This window comes from Bombyx mori, chromosome 16, assembly GCF_030269925.1.
Source record: "Bombyx mori chromosome 16, ASM3026992v2".
NCBI classification, from domain to species: domain Eukaryota; kingdom Metazoa; phylum Arthropoda; class Insecta; order Lepidoptera; family Bombycidae; genus Bombyx; species Bombyx mori.
This window is the reverse complement of record NC_085122.1, coordinates 3,249,840-3,268,484: the sequence shown is the minus strand read 5'-3', so window position 1 is coordinate 3,268,484 and position 18,645 is coordinate 3,249,840. Positions and strand designations below refer to the sequence as shown.

The following is an 18,645-nucleotide window of genomic DNA, read 5'->3' as shown; positions in this document are numbered from 1 at the left end:
CCTAACGCTTAGAGTTTGTACTGAGCTTTTTGGATCGTGAAAACAGGTTATATTTTATGGAAATTTTAAAGGAAAATTTACATGTATATTATACTGTGTGTAATTATTTGTATGTATGCATTTTATTATTATTATTATTATTTTATTGCCTAGATGTGTGGACGAGCTCACAGCCTACCTGGTGTTAAGTGGTTACTGGAACCCATAGACATCTACAACGTAAATGCGCCACACACCTTGAGGTATAAGTTCTAAGGTCTCAGTATAGTTACAACGGCTGCCCCACCCTTCAAACCGAAACGTATTACTGCTTCACGGCAGAAATAGGCGGGGCGGTGGTACCTACCCGTGCGGACTCACAAGAGGTCCTACCACCAATAATTACGCAAATTATAATTTTGCGGGTTTTACTTTTATTACACGATGTTGTTCCTTCACCGTGGAAGTCAATCGTGAACAATTGTTAAGTACGTATTTCATTAGAAAAATTGGTACCCGCCTGCGGGATTCGAACACCGTTGCATCGCTATATACGAATGCACCGGACGTCTTATCCTTTAGGCCACGACGACTTCATTTTATACATAGGTATATTAAATTGTAGTATGTTTATTTATGCATACAAAGTCATATGTAATCTATATAAGTACCTATATTTAACATTATGTGTATTCTACTATACTGAGATGTTAGTTTAAGGAAGATTATTGTTTTGATTTTGTTCTTTTTTTGTTTTTTTTGTTGTTGTTTGTTATTCTTTTGTTAATGCACCTACCATACATTCATTATCTCTGCACCACCCTATGGTCGACTGGAAGAGAATGCTCATGGCATTAAGTCCGCCTGTGTACAACTTTTGTTTTGTGCATAAATAAAATTAAAAGAAAAAATTGCGAGTATAACGATGCTTTTTTGACATGCAATTATTTGACCGTCCTACCAACTTAATGTGAAGCCATGTTAGTTATGAAGGTCATGATGCTATGAATTCCGCTACTAAAACTTAAGACGTGAAATCTGAAGTATTTGGTTGAGAGGATCTTAACAATAATATTTCAGGTTACTTTTACTGTAACTAAGGACTCATCGAATTACGAATCCTTACTGGTGGTAGGATCTCTTGTGAGTCCGCACGGGTAGGTACCACCGCCCCGCCTATTTCTGCCGTGAAGCAGTAATGCGTTTCGGTTTGAAGGGTGGGGTAGTCGTTGTAACTATATTGAGACCTTCGAACTTATATCTCAAGGTGGGTGGCGCATTTACGCTGTAGATGTCTATGGGCTCCAGTAACCACTTAACAACCAGGCGGGCTGTGAGCTCGTCTACCAATCTAAGTAATAAATAAAAAAAATTAAGCATCTTTCACTTACTAACTCTTTCCGAAGTAAAAGTGTACTTCGCACTTTTCTTATGTATTATACCTCACTTCCATCTCTTCAGATTAAGCCTGTTGAGCCGTGAGTTTTAGTCTTCGGATCTTTCTATATGCTACGGGTCTTAATACATATTCCCACCACTGATTATGTACCATGTTGCTATGTATTTTTTATATATTTCTATATCTAATATCATATTACAAAAAGCGAACCTTCTATACATTTACTAGGTAATCTGTTATAAAATCTTGAGAAATATGTCGCCTTGAATAAATGGTTTCCAGTAGTTTGGTTCAGTTCTGCATAACGAAGTCCTAAATAGCGTAGTCAGTACCACAGATTAATAAATAGTGTAATAAAACAACTCCAAAGGTGTTAGTCATTTAATCCAAACAAATAATTATTTATGTGATCTAGATCTCTTTTGAAATTTTTCAACAGAGCTGCTCAAAAATTATCATTCGTAGGTGTTCTCTGAATTGAAAAAAAAAAGAGTTAATAACAGCGACTCAAAACATCCTTTGAATGTAGACAATTTATTACTAGAATATTAAATAGGTATGAAAAAAAATTCTCGCAAATTACTACGTACCTACGTTTTTCTGTCACAGCTTGAACTATAATGTTTTTTTTTTTTTTTTTTAGTTTATGGCCTGGTATCTACCTTTAGGCCAAGTCTTAAGTATTTTTATTCGGTTTATTATAATTTCCCCACTGTATTTTTGATGAATTTATATAGAGGCACGTAATAGGATCTATTTTTTTATATAATGTTTATTATTAACACGTGATGGTTACTGAATATGAAAATCTAAGTGACTGCTTTGTCAATTAATCTACATAGCCCGAATTATTTGACACCAGCGCGCGTATAACTTCAAATTGCTACAGGAATTCTATAGGATAGGTACTAATTGTAATGCGAATTGGAGTCGGTCATTTCACAAAACCGGTTGGTTGTTGTGAGCTGTGAGGAAAAACAGGCAATACCTGGTCGTTATACTACAATTTTTTTATTTTTCTCAATAATTATCGGTTTACGGATACACAGTGCTGTGCTATTGGCCGTTTTCCAATTACAGCACAGGAGCGCATTATGCGGCATAATGCTCAACTAATTGGAAAACTACCGTTAAGTAATGGTCAATTACAGAGCATAATGCGACTCAGTGACGCACAATGCCGAATTATGCTGAAGCTTAGTTGAGCATTATGCCGCATAATGCGCTCTTGTGCTGTAATTGGAAAACGGCCTGTATCTACATTATATAATTCGTTACGTCAAAAATCACAATTATGAGCCAGTTACAAAATTTGACAGTAGTGAAGCTGTCACAATCAAATATTTTTTTATAAAGTATCACAATAAACGTCTGACTTCAGAATTGAGTGACGAGAATATAATTCTACTCGGTATTTTGGAGTTGTAATTGTCGTGAATCAAAATGTATCCGAACGGGAGATTTTTATCAAAACCATTTGTTATGTCGTCTCCTTCGTCGTGGCTGTTCGATGATGTTTGGACCCCTTGGTCTCTTTTTGACGTCTGGTTTTTTGACCTCTATAAATATTAGAAGGCACAGATTAGGCACAATAGATATGTATTTAAATACCCTACTCTTAATAATAGACTGACCTAACTCATAAAAGCAAATCGTTGGGAAATTCGCAAAAACGTTATGTCATTACTAACTTGTCTGATTTAATTACTTATACATCATTGAAACTTGTCTGATGAATAATAAAGAATGTACATAATATAAGAATAGCAGATATTTTTTTTATTGCTAGATGGGTGGATTAGCTCACAGCCCACCTGGTGTTAAGTGGTTACTGGAGCCCATATACATTTACGACGTAAATGCGTCATCCACCTTGAGATATATGTTCTAAGGTCTCAAGTATAGTTACAATGGCTGCCCCACCCTTCAAACCGAAAAGCATTACTGCTTCACGGCAGAAATAGGCAGGGTGGTGGTACCCACCCGCGCGGACTCACAAGAGGTCCTACCAACAGTAATTACGCAAATTATAATTTTGTGGGTCTCATTTTTATTACACGATCGTATTCCGTCACCGTGGAAGTCAATCGTGAACATTTGTCGAGTACGTATTTCATTAGAAAATTGGTACCCGCTTGAGATTCGAACACCGGTGCATCGCTCAACACGAATGCATCGGACGTCTTATCCGTTAGGCCACGACGACTTCAAATAATATAGATAAGAATTAAGCAATTATAGATACTAAAATGTAATTTTGATGATTTTCTGTAATTAATTATAATATTATAGATGAAAATTTATCTCTGAGCTTAATACTAAAATCAATGTTATATTCATGACAGGTGATGATACTTTTTGTAATATTTTACTAAAGCTTTTTTTTAATAAGTTTCTAAGTTATATTATTCACTTTTGTACTAAATAGACCTAATAAGCAGCTTAAATAAAACTTAGCTGAGATTTTGACATTAGACGAACTCAATTATCCCTGGGTCACTAAAAAAAACACCGCGAGTTGACTGTCACAATTACGCAGACGCTTACCTAGGTTTCATCTTTCATCTTCAGTGGGTTTAATTCATACCGTACTTCAGTGCGCTTACCTCATAGACCTATGCTTACCTATTGATTTATGTCAGTGTCACTTGATAAGCCTTGTCAAAATTTGCACGAGTAAAAGAGACAAACATAGCAGTTTCTCTGTCTAGATTAATTCTGACATTGTTAAAAGATGGCTTTGTAATAAATCTACATGTTTGCATAACTCGCTTTGAAATTAATTAGTAATTGGTCAGTCTATTATTAAGCGTGCGATAATTTTAAAAACATTCTTAGATAATAATTAAAGAAAAAAATACTCACGTCATTTTTTGAACTGCTTTTTTCAGGGTTGATAGTATTTTCATGACTCATGTCTGGAGAGATTATTGGACCAACAAAACTGAATGAATTATTGTCGTTTGATTTATTGTAATTATTATTGTTTCGTTTTATTGTCAATATTGGAGAGGTATCTGTTACAAAAGATATATATTTAAATCCGTAGTTCTGTCAAGTTATTCATCTCATATTTCTAAAAAAATATTACAAGTACGAAATTTAAAAGGTTATAAAATAATTTTTTGAACAGTAGACTATTCAAATTATTATGTCCAACGAAGTAAGCAATAAAAAAAAAATACATATAAAACGTTATGTTTATGATTCCACTAAACAATCACTGCATAAGTGACATGTGAAATCTAGTCGGCTTATACGAGTACATTGTTGGCAACTCCCAACATTTTAGTATGGAAAATAAAATCATATGACTGGCAACAATGTTAATGTCTCCCCTTCTTTTTCACCGTAAGCGGACGTGTTTGTTATATTCTTAAAATATCAAATGTTTAAACATAGAAATAAACCATATTGCAGCCCAAAGCATCTTTTTTTTTTCCTACCTAAGCTGAGATCCTTGAGAGGCTATATCAGCGTAACCTTAACTAGTAGGTGAGCTCACGGGTCTTAAACCTGACGACGTTGCTAACACGAACCCTAGTAAGAGCCGTGCTTCGCAGAATCCAACTCCGGATCGGAAGCGCGACCCACTGAGAAGATCCGGCGAGAAACTCAGTGGGCTGTTTCTGAGGGTAACAATGCACAAGTTTTCTTTATCATCGGCAACCAGCCCATACAGCCCGCACCAAAACATACATTACCTATACTTTGGGAACGACGTGAATTCATAATCAATTCAGGTGTCGGCACAGAGCTCGAAGAATGCGTGCTGGTATTGTTTAAGACTGAAAATAAGATATGGTATGTAAGTACTTACCGGTGGTAGGACCTCATGTGAGTTCGCACGGGTAGGTACCACCACCCCGCCTATTTCTGCCGTGAAGCAGTAATGCGTTTCGGCTTGAAGGGTGGGGCGGCCGTTGTAACTATACTGAGACTTTAGAACTTATATCTCAAGGTGGGTGGCGGATTTACGTTGTAGATGTCTATGGGCTCCAGTAACTACTACCCATCTAAGCAATAAAATAAAAATTAAAAGTGCATTCAGGACTATGCGATGTTAGAAGAGTATTGGGGATATTAATGTAATCAATGTTTGGGTTATCTAGGTCCGAGGCTAGCCAGTTCTTTGTAGGTTTATTGTGAATAATAAATGAAAAAAAAAAGCATTTTATTTCACCCCTAATAATAACCTAAAACTTTTGAGGTATTTCGTTTTTTAGTCTAGTTATAGTGTACAAATATTATAATTAATCAATATGGGTATATGTATGTCAAAAATTTGAAGTCGTCGTGGCCTAAAGGATAAGGACGTCCGGTGCATTCGTATCTAGCGATGAAACGGTGTTCGAATCCCGCAGGTGGGCACAAATTTTTCTAATTAAATACGTACTTGACAAATTTTCACGATTTGACTTCCACGGTGAAGGAATAAATAACATCGTGTAATAAAAATCGAACCCGCAAAATTATAATTTGCGTCATTACTGGTGGTACTTGCTTTCAAAAAGAATTGCTTCTAATAATACAGCTTATACTATGATAATACACAAAATTAAATATCTATCTTCAATTCTTCATCGATTTAAATTGTAAAATAGTATAATGCAGACGAGATAGACACGAACGACGTCTCAATTGTGTCTCTGACTACAAGTTAGTGAGTAATTATAAATGATGTTTAAAGCAAGAGCGAACCAACAATGTATAGAAATAGTTATTTAAGTTTTTTGTTCCCTCCAAATACGTTGTCAATGTCTTAATTTTCGAACATAAACTATGATAATACACAAAATTAAATATCTATCTTCAATTCTTCATCGATTTAAATTGTAAAATAGTATAATGCAGACGAGATAGACACGAACGACGTCTCAATTGTGTCTCTGACTACAAGTTAGTGAGTAATTATAAATGATGTTTAAAGCAAGAGCGAACCAACAATGTATAGAAATAGTTATTTAAGTTTTTTGTTCCCTCCAAATACGTTGTCAATGTCTTAATTTTCGAACATATCCATTGGGGCAACACTACTGTTTGTTTAACTAAAATTACTTAGTTAAAGGGGATTGCCCACTCTCCATAGTGTGCTAGGCCCAAGGTGGACATTAAATATTACTATAAAAATGGACTGATTCAAATTCTTAAATGTATTAGATATCTAAAAAAAATATTGAAATTGACGCCACTATTATAAAAAATATAATAAAAATAAAAAACTCGTTTTGAGGTTAATTTTCTATATAAATACCTCAAGAACTTTTCTTTTTTTAATGTTTAAGATGTTCCTAATGTATTTTTATCCAATTGTAGTTATTAGGGTATAAAAAACACACATACTTCTTTAAATATCTATATTATTCTATATTTTGTTCATCTTCATATACAATTAGTAAATCATCTAAAAATAGCACAGGAGAGCATATACACGGTTTTAAATCTCGGTCAGGTTAAAACCACAATTCACACAATGGTTTTCAGCCGTAGTATGAAACGTTATTGATAAAAGCAAAATAAATCGAAGAAAAATCAAAACACATCCATTTTGAACGCAAGCACAAGCAGCAAGCGAAGTGTCAGTCAGTCAGATTAAAATCAGTGTTGTCAGTATAAAGAAAAATAATTACATGAAATTCATATATCGATCATTTTTTTAAATAACCGATATTGGATTTATTTCTTAATCTTTTTTTTACGAGTACACGTTATATTTTATTTTTTATGTTTTTGTTTTAGTTGTACATATTTAAATAACAATACAAGTTAAGTTTTTTTTATTGCTTAGATGGGTGGACGATCTCACAGCCACTCTGGTGTTAAGTGGTTACTGGAGCCCACAAACATCCACAACGTAAATGCGCCACCCACCTTGAGATATAAGTTCTAAGGTCTCAAGTATAGTAACAAGTTAAAGTCCAATGGGTATGTCTTTGATGTTATTTTATGTGCTTAAAATCGATTAAAATCGATTGATTAATGATAATATTTAAAATGATTTATTTATATGTTTTTTTATATACTTAAAATGTTTACTTAATACGTAAAAGGTTTTGAAGTTGGCAATATTTTTCCCGCAAAAATAAAATTCTTGTTTTTTTCAATAGAGTTACTTTTTTTAAACTACTTATTGTAAACTGTAGTGGCGCTTATTTGGAAGAAAGTAAATGCATATTTATTTATGACAAAATTAATGCACTAAGTATTTTTTCTCTAATCTATTGTCCGCTTTGGGCCTGAAATGGGCCGTCCCCTTTAACTGTTTCCTTAATGTTAAGATTATTGGATAACTATTTTAAGCACAGCGGATGTAAACAATTTACTGGTGGTAGGACCTCTTGTGAGTCCGCGCGGGTGGGTACCACCACCCTGCCTATTTCTGCCGTGAAGCAGTAATGCGTTTCGGTTTGAAGGGTGGGGCAGCCGTCGTTACTATACTTGAGACCTTAGAACTTGTATCTCAAGGTGGGTGGCGCATTTACGTTGTGGATGTCTATGGGCTCCAGTAACCACTTAACATCAGGTGGGCTGTGAGCTCGTCCACCCATCTAAGCAATAAAAAAAAAAAAAAAAAAAAAAAAAAAAATTGTTTAAGGCGGCAATTCAAGAGTATTAATTCCGGCTTGAGCAGACTGGGTGAACCTTTCTGTTGTTATTGTTGTATACTATTTGTAGGCAGCGGCTTGGCCCTGCCCCTGGCATTGCTGAAGTCCATGGGCGACGGTAATCACTCACCATCAGGAGGGCCGTACGTAAGGGCAATAAAAAAAAACTTGAAATTCAATGATAAAAGAATGAGGAGAATGATGGGATGAGAATGATGGGCGATGAGTGGACGAGCTCACAGCCGCCACCTTGAGATATGAGTTCTAAGGATTCAGTATAGTTACAACGGCTGCCCCACCCTTCAAACCAAAACGCATTATTGCTTCACGGCAGAAATAGGCAGGGCGGTGGTATCTATTCGTGCGGACTCACGAGAGGTCCTACCACCACCTGCCTGCCTAAATTTCATAAGAATCTACTAGTGCGGCTTTAAATGTTTGTTCAAGTACAGAATTCACCGTAGTTCTTGTCAAGCCAAGGTCTTTTAATAGGTTATACAGAGCTTTCACTGGTATATTTCTTGCTAGCACTTCGGCTGCATATAAGCTACGTTTTTTTTTTTGTTAGCTAGTTCCTAAGGTCGTAAAAGTGAGATTAAATCGTAAAATTAGTCTTAATTGTGCCCATTGCTCGGGAAAACCGAAGAAAATATTACATATAGATTGACTGGTTCTGTTTTGTATAAGATCGTCTCATTCTCAATACATATACAAGTGATATTTACCTGTCTGCGTTGAGAATCCGGAGCGTCGTCGCTTGCAAGACATCTCTTTGTCTAGCTTACTCGCGTCTGTAATTACAATTGTTGTATTTTAATTTGTTGGTTTTCAGGAACAGCTATTCATTACGTAAGTTGGGCTTTAGTGATCTCGTAACAAGACGCCCATACTACCTATTACTATACTAGACTATTACCACCTTAAAAATAAGATAAATTTGATAGATTTTCAAGATAACGTAGATTTTTCTTCCTACCTATGCTGATAGCCTTGAGAGGCTATTTCAGCTTCACCCTAGCATGTAAGTGAGCTCACGGGGCTCAAACCGGAACTGTTGCTAACATTTCTAGCAAACTAACTAGCAAAAGCAATGCTTCGCAGAATCTACCACCGGATCGAAAACGCGACCCACTGAGAAGATCCGGCGAGAAACTCAGTGGGCTGTGTCTATGGGTTAATTCACTCGTCGAGCCCAACCTCGAGGCTCGACGAGGACGGTGACCGGTGCTTGTGATACCTAAAAGCACCGTTAATGGATCGGAAAACATTGCCCCGGGTGAGGATCGAACTCACGACCTTAAGATTATGAGACTTACGCGCTGCCTACTGCGCTACCGAGGCCGATAACTTAGATATATGTAGATACTAATGTATACAAAAATTTCCGAATAACAAAATTCAAAAAAGTAGGTATTTAGGTTTTGGTAGGTTTTATATTTTCGCTAAAAACGGTAATTAGTATTAGTTTATTACATAATATTACTTAATTAACAATAAATAGGAAGTCAAATATTCAGTTGTACTTAAATTTTGTAGGATATAAAAATTACGTGGGTTTCATTCGCTTCCAGTCAACCTGGAGACCTAAAAAGACTACGTTCTGGACACCCTGATGCTGCTGAGGGGAAAATAATTTATTTTTAAGGGATTTTATGACCTGGTAACTAAGACCTTTTAGGTCAACTTGTATTTTAATTCTAATGAAAACTTGTATAGATATAAAGTGATATTATGAAATGAAATGAAGTTTATTTATATGAAACATGGCATGAAATGAAATGTGATGATATGATATGAGATGAAATATAATCTCAGTAAAATGGTGGTCATTTGCTGAGACTTTTTCAGTGGACTTTTTGGAGGATCCCCGTTCAGCTATGTTCAGCGGCTTTTGATTTTCCCACATTTGTGCACTTTCACAGATATTTAACAGTTAATAAGTCACCGTTATTACACATTTAAACCAGAAGAAACATTAAATAGACAAAATAGAACAAATCACACAACTTCCACTCCTCGTGTTCCTACCGAAAAGTCAAAATAATATCTCGAACCTTCCAAAAGCTGTTGAATACCACGTTTGTATAGTTTCGCGGCTCCGTCGAGGAACGTGGCTGATGTCCTCAAAGAAAATCGCCTCCGAGCCTCTTGCTCATCGCTGCTCATCCAGTTTCCTAGTTTTGTACTGGAAAAATATACATACTTACTTCAAACCTTATGCTATCTGATCGGCTGTCTGAGCCCTTTAGACACAGTAATTCAAATGACTGAAGCATTTTTGTCTTGACAATAACGGGAGGGTAAGTTTAAGGTCTCAGTCGGTTTTTACTGGTGGTAGGATCTCTTGAGAGTCCGCGCGGGTAGGTACCACCGCCCTGCCTATTTCTGCCGTGAAGCAGTAATGCGTTTCGGTTTGAAGGGCGGGGCAGCCGTTGTAACTATACCTTAGAACTTATATCTCAAGGTGGGTGGCGCATTTACGTTGTAGTTGTCTATGGGCTCCAGTAACGACTTAACACCAGATGGGCTATGAGCTCTTCCACCCACCTAAGCAATAAAAATAAAATAAAAAAACATTGCGCAGGCGTGGGTCCCTGCTCAAAAGTGGGAATGAATGGTAGCTTATTATTCTTTGACAGGGTTGAAGGTACTTTCATAACTTTCTTCCGAAATACTTTCGTGCTTATAATATTGAAATTTGGGTAAGGAAGTTCGAAGCATCCCTGTCGCGGCGTTATCGTCAATTTATCGAACCATTCTCTCGCTTGAAGATCTCTCTATGCAGCTGTGTTTGCCATAGCTACATCCCTGTTAGAATATATTGCTGTCTATAATCGCTTAGAACGCTTAGGCTATCTCTATATATAAAAATGAATTGCTGTTCGTTAGTCTCACTAAAACTCGAAAACGGCAGGACCGATTTGACTAATTTTGGTCTTGAATTATTCGTGGAAGTCCAGAAAAGGTTTAAAAGGTCGACAAATATGATAATCCTTGGAATTAAATAAAAATAACAATTTTGTTTTTCCTTTGATGTGTCCCCCGTCGGACAGATTCCTTTTGTGTGTTTTAAGTTTATTTATACAAAAGCTTAGATCTTTTATTTATCGATTGAGGCACTACAAAGTCGTCCGGGTTAGATAGTTACAGTTATAAAATAGCAGAGCCATACTCAGAGTTTCGGCGTTTTAATTCAATGTCACTTACCAAATTTTTAGTAAGTTAATGTCTTCTTCATCTGTAATGGTTATGTCGTTGGCGGCCTTCCACGCTTTTCCAAGATTCTTGCTGCACATCAATTTACGATTGTAAAACATTCTAGGACGTGTAATTTTATAATATGTAGATCCAAGAAGTTAGATCGCGAGTTTTAATCGAAAAAAAAAAAACAGTCTTTGTTACTACCCACCAATTGTTATGAATTAGTAACGATCACCATAGATAATATTAAATGTCAATTAGCAAAGGCTTAAATTTACGATTTTAAAACATTCTAGGACGTATAATTTTATATGTAGATTCAAGAATGTTAGATCATGAGTTTAAATTTTAAAAAAAAATACAGTTTTTGTTACTACCCACCAATTGTTATGAATTAGTAACAATCACCATAGATAACATTAAATGTCAATTAGCAAAGGCTTAAATTTACGATTGTAAAACATTCTAGGACGTATTATTTTATATGTAGATCCAAGAATGTTAGATCACGAGTTTTAATCGAAAAAAGAAATACAGTTTTTGTTACTACCCCCCGATTGTTATGAATTAGTAACGATCACCATAGATAATGTTAAATGTCAATTAACAAAGGCTTAGAGAGTATGATAGAGATGTTTTCTTTCTTTATAATTAGCATGTATGCGATGGTGGTTAGGTGTGTCTTAAGCTAGTACATATAGTTATATTATGCTCTATTTATTTTTGCCGCAAAACGACTGTTTTGAGGTTTCTATCTTATTAGCGTTTATCCCATCCTTCAAACAGTGACGTATATATACGTTATAGTCCTCCGTCCGTTACTGTTCTAAACCTCAAAACAGTCGTTTTGTGGAAAAAATACACAGAGCATATAACTATATGTACTAACTTAAGATGGATTAGGAAGCTTAAGGATGGGATAAACGATGTATATTATAGAAACCTTCGATGTCATGTCTCAAGGTGGGTAGCGACTTTCGCGCTATGATGATTTTGGGCTTCATTAATCACTTAAAACCATGTAGGCCGAAAGGTCGATCACCGATCGACACAATTATAAAAAAAAAAACAATTTTATTTTGTCTTTCTAATTTGATAAAAAAAAGTAGCACAAGCCTATAAAGTAGTACATGCCTATTTTAAATTAAGAATAATCTGTCAATGTGTGCGTATATGTACCTATAAGATTAAAAAAAAACTGTGCGAGTAAAAAATAATATTATCTCTTTGTCGTTAGGGTTAATAATTTAAATTCAAATACAGAATCATACTAGGCCGACACTCGCTCACTCTTATTATTGCCATAGATAATACACATAAATTCGTTAAATGCATCTACTAAACATTTTCCATACTACGTCTCGGTATGGTTTCAGAAAAGTAAAAAAATTCAAATTCAATTTAAACTATCGCAAAGTTGATACAATGCGAGATTGAAAGTTAGAAATTAGTTTTTCATCGAAGTTTCTTATTTTGTTTTTTTTTATATTATTTTCGTTTCGAAAACAGTTTTACATCATCACAGATGACTAAGGTGTTATATTATACCTAGTCTTGCCATAAATACTGTTACAATAAAATAAAAAAAAAATCTATTGCAAATAATAAATAATAATAATAAAAATCATTTATTGCCTTTCACATCATAAAATGAAATACAAAAAAAAAGAAAAGAAAAAAAAGAGAAAAAGGCAAAAGGAGGTGGCTCAGCTATTGCTGTTCAAGGTTGATAAATCGAACAGCGCTGATTTTCAGTCACCCCCGTTTCCCTTTGGTTCTTTGCGGGAATGAAGACTCGGTACGTGTGTACATACTTAGAATATGGTATAAATTAGTAAAATTAGTAAATTATAAAAATTTAAGAAAAAAACAAAACAAAAATCAAATTAAATGGTGAACCCGAAAACAAAACTAAACATTTTAGTAAGATTTAGAGAAAAATTTAGAGAAACCTGAAAACAGTCGTTTTGCGGCAAAAATAGACAGAGCATATAACTATATGTACTAACTTAAGATGGATTAGGAAGCTTAAGAATGGGATAAACGATAGAAATCTTCGATCTCATGTCTCAAGGTGGGTAGCGACTTTCGCGTTATAATGATTTTGGGCTTCATTAATCACTTAAAACCATGTAGGCCGAAAGGTCGTTCACCGGTTCGTTCACAATTATAAAAAAAAAACAATTTTATTTTGTCTTTCTAATTTGATAAAAAAAAGTAGCGCAAGCCGGCAGTACATGCCTATTTTAAATTAAGAATAATCTGTCAATGTGTGCGTATATGTACCTATTAGATAAAAAAACTGTGCGAGTAAATCATATTATTATCTTTTGTCGTTAGTGTTAATAATTTAAATTCAAATACAGAATCATACTAGGCCGACACTCGCTCACTCTTATTATTGCCATAGATAATACACATAAATCCGTTAAATGCATCTACTAAATATTTTCCATACTACGTCTCGGTATGGTTTAAGAAAAGTCAAAAATTCAAATTCAATTTAAACTATCGCAAAGTTGATACAATGCGAGATCGAAAGTTAGAAATTAGGTTTTTATCGAAGTTTCTTATTTTGTCTTTTTTTTCGGTCATTATATAATATCCGCTTCGAAAACAGTTTTACATCGTCACAGACGACTAAGGTATTATATTATATAGTTATATACGTCGAGGTTTGAATATATTATGTCAAATAAGTATATTGATATAATTTTAATTAGGTCTTCAAAGCCTTTCACACTTTGCTCTGTAAAAACTAAGTTTTTTATTTTATATATTTCAAAATACATATAAAAATATATTAATACGTGAAGCAAAAACTTTGTACCCCGTTTTACGAAAATTGCGCGGACGGAGGAGTATGAAATTTCTCACACTTATAGAGAATTTAGAGAAGGAGTGCACAATGCTAAAAAAATTTAAAGTAATGTATTAAAGATATTTTAAATCAATAAAGAAAACATTACACACACTACCATGTATTTGACACAACACATACATAAAAATATAGTCTTTGTTTACTGTCAATTGGGAATTTTTTGTTATTGTTTAAAGTCTGTGGTCGAATTGAAAATAGATTAATATTGTTTGTCTTTAATATTATTGATCTATAGTGCAGTTTTGGCGAATACTGTGATTATATTATCGAATTATAATAGTGTTTGACAATAGAACCATTATAATGTTTAAACTTATAATTTCAATTAATTATAGTCGAATCTCGACTACTGTGGGGTGGCCCCGCTGTAGTCGAGATACCGTACCACATTAGTACATATAAAAACTGAATATCTACTGCTGTTACTATAATAACCTTTGTAAGAACAAAGAAACGAAATTTAAATTATATTTCCATAGAAAGTTCATTCACGATTCTATATGTATAGAAATTAATTTTATAACTTAATACTTCTTCATGTCTGTCACTGCTCTTTTATTGACATTCCACATTAATTCAAACTGCTCTTCAAACAGCGCAAGCGCGGAAATAGATGACGTTAAAGGAAGAAAGAAAGTTTTTTACTAGTGTGGTAGGACCTCTTGTGAGTCCGCACGGGTAGCTACCACCACCCCGCCTATTTCTGCCGTGAAGCAGTAATGCGTTTCGGTTTGAAGGGCGGGCAGCTGTTGTAACTATACTGAGACCTTAGGACTTACATCTCAAGGTCGATGGTGCATTTACGTTGTTGATGTCTATGGGCACCAGTAACCACTTAACACCCGGTGGGCTGTGAGCTCGTCCACCCATCTAAACTATAAAAAAAAAGTTCACGTTCTTTACAAATATTATAGACTAGCTTTTGCCCGAGACTTCGTCCGCGTGGAATAGTTACATTGGCATAACGCAAAATTTTACCCCCGACAAACAAATCGGACGAGTAGTTCCTGAGATTAACGCGTTCAACCAAACAAACAAACAAACAAACTCTTCAGCTTTATAATAGACTAGCGGCCCGCTCCGGCTCCGTTCGGGTCTTTAACAAGAATTTCAACGATATATGACGTAGTTTTATTTTTAAAAATAAAATAACACTTATTGCGGAATAACTATGTGTAATAATAGTTTTAGACATATGCTGTCCCGACACCTTTTGTAAGTAATAATGTGTTCTACAAAGTCGTAGTACATTATTCTGTCATCAATAGTTTTCGCAGGGCACGCGATATAAAGAATAGTTTAGGTAAATTTTTTGCACCTTGGGGTTAGTATAGATAATAAATTGAAACTACCGTCTATTCTTCTATAAACATGATTTATAGATTTATCATGTTTTGTTCTGGATCATTATGTTTACAAGTATAGATCGTACGCGAAAGGAAGTTCAGTGGGGGTCGACACATGGCCTAACGGAGTTTAGTTCAGAAATAACAAGTGTAAGCATTACGCATCCTGTGTTACATTATTTTACAGCATGCGTCCAACGTTTTGTAAACAACAGTTGTTTGATTTAAAAAGACAGCCAATTTATTTTATTGCTTTACCCCTAGAATACTTTTTCGGGGGCTCGATGGAGTATCAGGCGTAATCTTCACGTGCCTCGTGTTACTGCCGGTGACTCTGTTGATCCAGTCAACTAGAAAACTCAATGGGGTTGGTAACGGTATGAAACATGTGCGGCAGATCTCACCGCTACATCGCTGTTAATATGGAAATACAACCCTTTACTACATAAGAGTGATATGGTAATTTATCCCAACCTAGAAACTTGGTAGTAGAGTTCGTAGAGACGCGCATGCATACGCCCACGAGCGTGTTTGTTTAGAGTATTATGACGTCATTGTGCTAATTTCAAACACAATTCTTATTTCAAATCAGTTATCTGAAGCGGAAATACAATTCAATCCAATTAACTATTTAATATTCATTTAGTTTAGGAATCTATTGTGTCTCAGCTGGCTTTGTGTTGTTCAAGGTCTGCTCTGATTACATTATAATTTGTCTTGTTGTTTGTTTATGTTTGTAATATTATTATTCGATAATATTGTGACCCAGATCTTACCTGGCCAGAATTTGCGGGTTCAACTCAAAGGGTGTACACGTTTTCGGTTTCATTTTATAGTAATGCACATAAAGATAGGTCATGAATGCTCACGAAGGGTTTTTAGTTGTCGTAGCGTTCTTGATTGAGCTATGATTTCAGTCAGTGGAGACATTTCTTTTTAACTTGATCCGAGCTTTGTGATTTTATGGTTACAATTTTGTGAGAATAATTTATGGAAAAAAATAAATATAATTTAGACACAAATGTCAGCGGTGGAAATGGATTGTATAAAAACATTTAGTTGAGTATCATTATTCTGATAAGAAACCGTCGAGTACTTTTGTATAGTTTTGGTACGCCACTGAGTTTTGAAGTCGTCGTGGCCTAAAGGATAAGACGTCCGGTGCATTCGTATATAGCGATGCAACGGTGTTCGAATCCCGCAGGCGGGTACCAATTTTTCTAATGAAATACGTACTTAACAATTGTTCACGATTGACTTCCACGGTGAAGGAATAACTTCGTGTAATAAAAAATCAAACCCGCAAAATTATAATTTGCGTAATTACTGGTGGTAGGACCTCTTGTGAGTCCACACGGGTAGGTACCACCGCCCCGCCTATTTCTGCCGTGAAGCAGTAATGCGTTTCGGTTTGAAGGGTGGGGCAGCCGTTGTAACTATACTGAGACCTTAGAACTTATATCTCAAGGTGTGTGGCGCATTTACGTTGTAGATGTCTATGGGTTCCAGTAACCACTTAACACCAGGTGGGCTGTGAGCTCGTCCACACATCTAGGCAATAAAAAAAAAACGCCGGATCTTCATAGTTCTTAGTGGGTCGCGATTCCGATCCGGTGGTGGACTCTGCGAAGCACTGCTCTTGCTAGGATTAGTGTTAACAAATTTTCTCAGGTTGGGCCCGTGAGCTCATCTACCCATCCGGGCGTAGCTGGTTACCCTTAGGTTAGATAGGTAGGAAAAAAAAATGTCTTGAACCTTTCCTTTTGCCGCTTACGATTCTGTTTATGTTCTGAGTATGAGCATTTTAATTCTCGTTACATGTGTGCGACGATTGAAACCAGTACGAAGCTGTGGATGGGACACGTTATCACGTTACAGGAGTCATTCACCTTCGAGTTCCGACCACTTTTGAACATGGGGGTCGAGGTGCGTGCATAACAGCGAAACAAAAGTCAACGACTTTGAATATCGCCGTTCTTTGTATGCATTTGAGATTCTTGTTTTTTATTGGCTGCAGAATATTTTTAAAAACATGTATTCTGACTGCTCCAGGACGTCGCTACCGAACGTTGTTTTTTTTTATAGATCTGTCAAGAGGTCATCATGGTCTAAAGGATAAGACGTGCCGGTGCATTCGTATTGAAGCGATGCACCGGTGTTCGAATCCCGCAGGCGGGTACCAATTTTCCTAATGAAATACGTACTCAACAAATGTTCACGATTGATTTCCACGGTTAAGGAATAACATCGTGTAATAAAAATGAAACCCGCAAAATTATTGCGTAATAACTGGTGGTAGGACCTCTTGTGAGTCCGCGCGGGTAGGTACCACCACCCTACCTATTTCTGCCGTGAAGCAGTAATGCGTTTCGGTTTGAAGGGTAGGGCAGCCGTTGTAACTATACTTGAGACCTTAGAACTTATATCTCAAGATGGGTGGCGCATTTACGTTGTAGATGTCTATGGGCTCCAATAACCACTTAATACCAGGTGGGCTGTGAGCTCGCCCACCCATCTAAGCAATAAATAAAAAAAAAGATATTCAACCTCCTTGTTGGTATTCCAAACCTTTCTCAAAAAGGTTGTCAAGTGAAATATTTTCAATCGTCGACACATTAACTTAAAATTTAATAGAGTTTCGGAGTATTTACTCAGTTTTCTGTCGTGTGGACCGACCTTTATAGGGAACAGAAAAGTTTTACCATGCTGTGGCGGCGGTGGTAGAAGCGTCATACCTCCCCGGTGCGCCGTGGCGGGTGGTCGTGTCCCGGATTGTGCTATTCCATTCCCGGTTTTGAAATTACGTGTCAGACGAGTTCGCGGATATATTGTGTTAGTGATATTTCTCGTAATTAATGTAAGTGAATTTTTCATTGTTTATGTTTTTTTTTTTGTAAGAGAGCGATGACGGTTTATTTCTGATAGTATTAAATGTTATGCTTTATTTCCGAAATTATATTAAATTAAAAATATCCTTCGGTGCCTTGAGTCGAATAATTTTCAAGATTATTTATTATATGAATAAAATTCAGCTTATCTGAGATACATAATATGAGGTTGTTCAGCCAAAACGTTTTACAGCTATTTTTATTTATTTCAAACAAAAAAATCAATGAGACACTTCGACATCTTTCAATTAAGTTTTCATTTATTAAGGGTTAAATAAAAATGCTGTATTTAATTAAACACTGCCCGAGTAGTAGCATGATGGTAGTAAATCTAACAATACACATA

General features: G+C 35.6%; 2 protein-coding genes and 1 non-coding gene across 4 annotated transcripts in view; 1 reads left to right on the top strand and 2 right to left on the bottom strand.

The window, feature by feature from the left end:
- Window positions 1–1,745: 1,745 nt before the first annotated feature.
- Window positions 1,746–11,516, bottom strand: LOC110386544 (GATA zinc finger domain-containing protein 4). Of its 2 annotated transcripts, XM_062672931.1 has the most exons (7): window positions 11,393–11,516; window positions 11,191–11,271; window positions 10,038–10,168; window positions 8,709–8,774; window positions 5,083–5,166; window positions 4,244–4,395; window positions 1,746–2,937 (listed from the first exon to the last, which is right to left on the bottom strand). In XM_062672931.1, exons 3-7 carry the CDS (start codon window positions 10,147–10,149, stop codon window positions 2,737–2,739), a joined length of 615 nt encoding a protein of 204 aa, XP_062528915.1. In that variant the 5' UTR covers window positions 10,150–10,168; window positions 11,191–11,271; window positions 11,393–11,516; the 3' UTR covers window positions 1,746–2,736. The 2 variants fall into 2 exon arrangements, with proteins under 2 accessions (XP_062528915.1, XP_021208644.1); XM_021352969.3 differs by lacking the exon at window positions 11,393–11,516 and having other exon boundaries at window positions 11,191–11,385.
- On the bottom strand, window positions 9,252–9,324 carry TRNAM-CAU (transfer RNA methionine (anticodon CAU)). The gene has a single exon. It is a non-coding gene; the product is annotated as a tRNA-Met (tRNA).
- A 6,592-nt stretch (window positions 11,517–18,108) lies between the features above and the next one.
- Window positions 18,109–18,645, top strand: part of LOC101745621 (somatomedin-B and thrombospondin type-1 domain-containing protein) — a 71,110-nt gene continuing 70,573 nt past the window's right edge. The window contains exon 1 of the mRNA XM_004928892.4: window positions 18,109–18,268. The gene's annotated coding sequence lies outside the window, so the exon portion shown is untranslated. The remainder of the gene's footprint in view (window positions 18,269–18,645) is intronic.

Coding starts and splice junctions, on each gene's coding strand:
- LOC110386544 (XM_021352969.3), bottom strand. CDS start 11,300: ATGTTTTACAATCGTAAATTGATGTGCAGCAAGAATCTTGGAAAAGCG. Junction 8,775..10,037: donor TATTCAACAGCTTTTGGAAG/GTTCGAGATATT, acceptor TTGTAATTACAG/ACGCGAGTAAGCTAGACAAA. Junction 5,167..8,708: donor CGGATTCTCAACGCAGACAG/GTAAATATCACT, acceptor TCTTATTTTCAG/TCTTAAACAATACCAGCACG.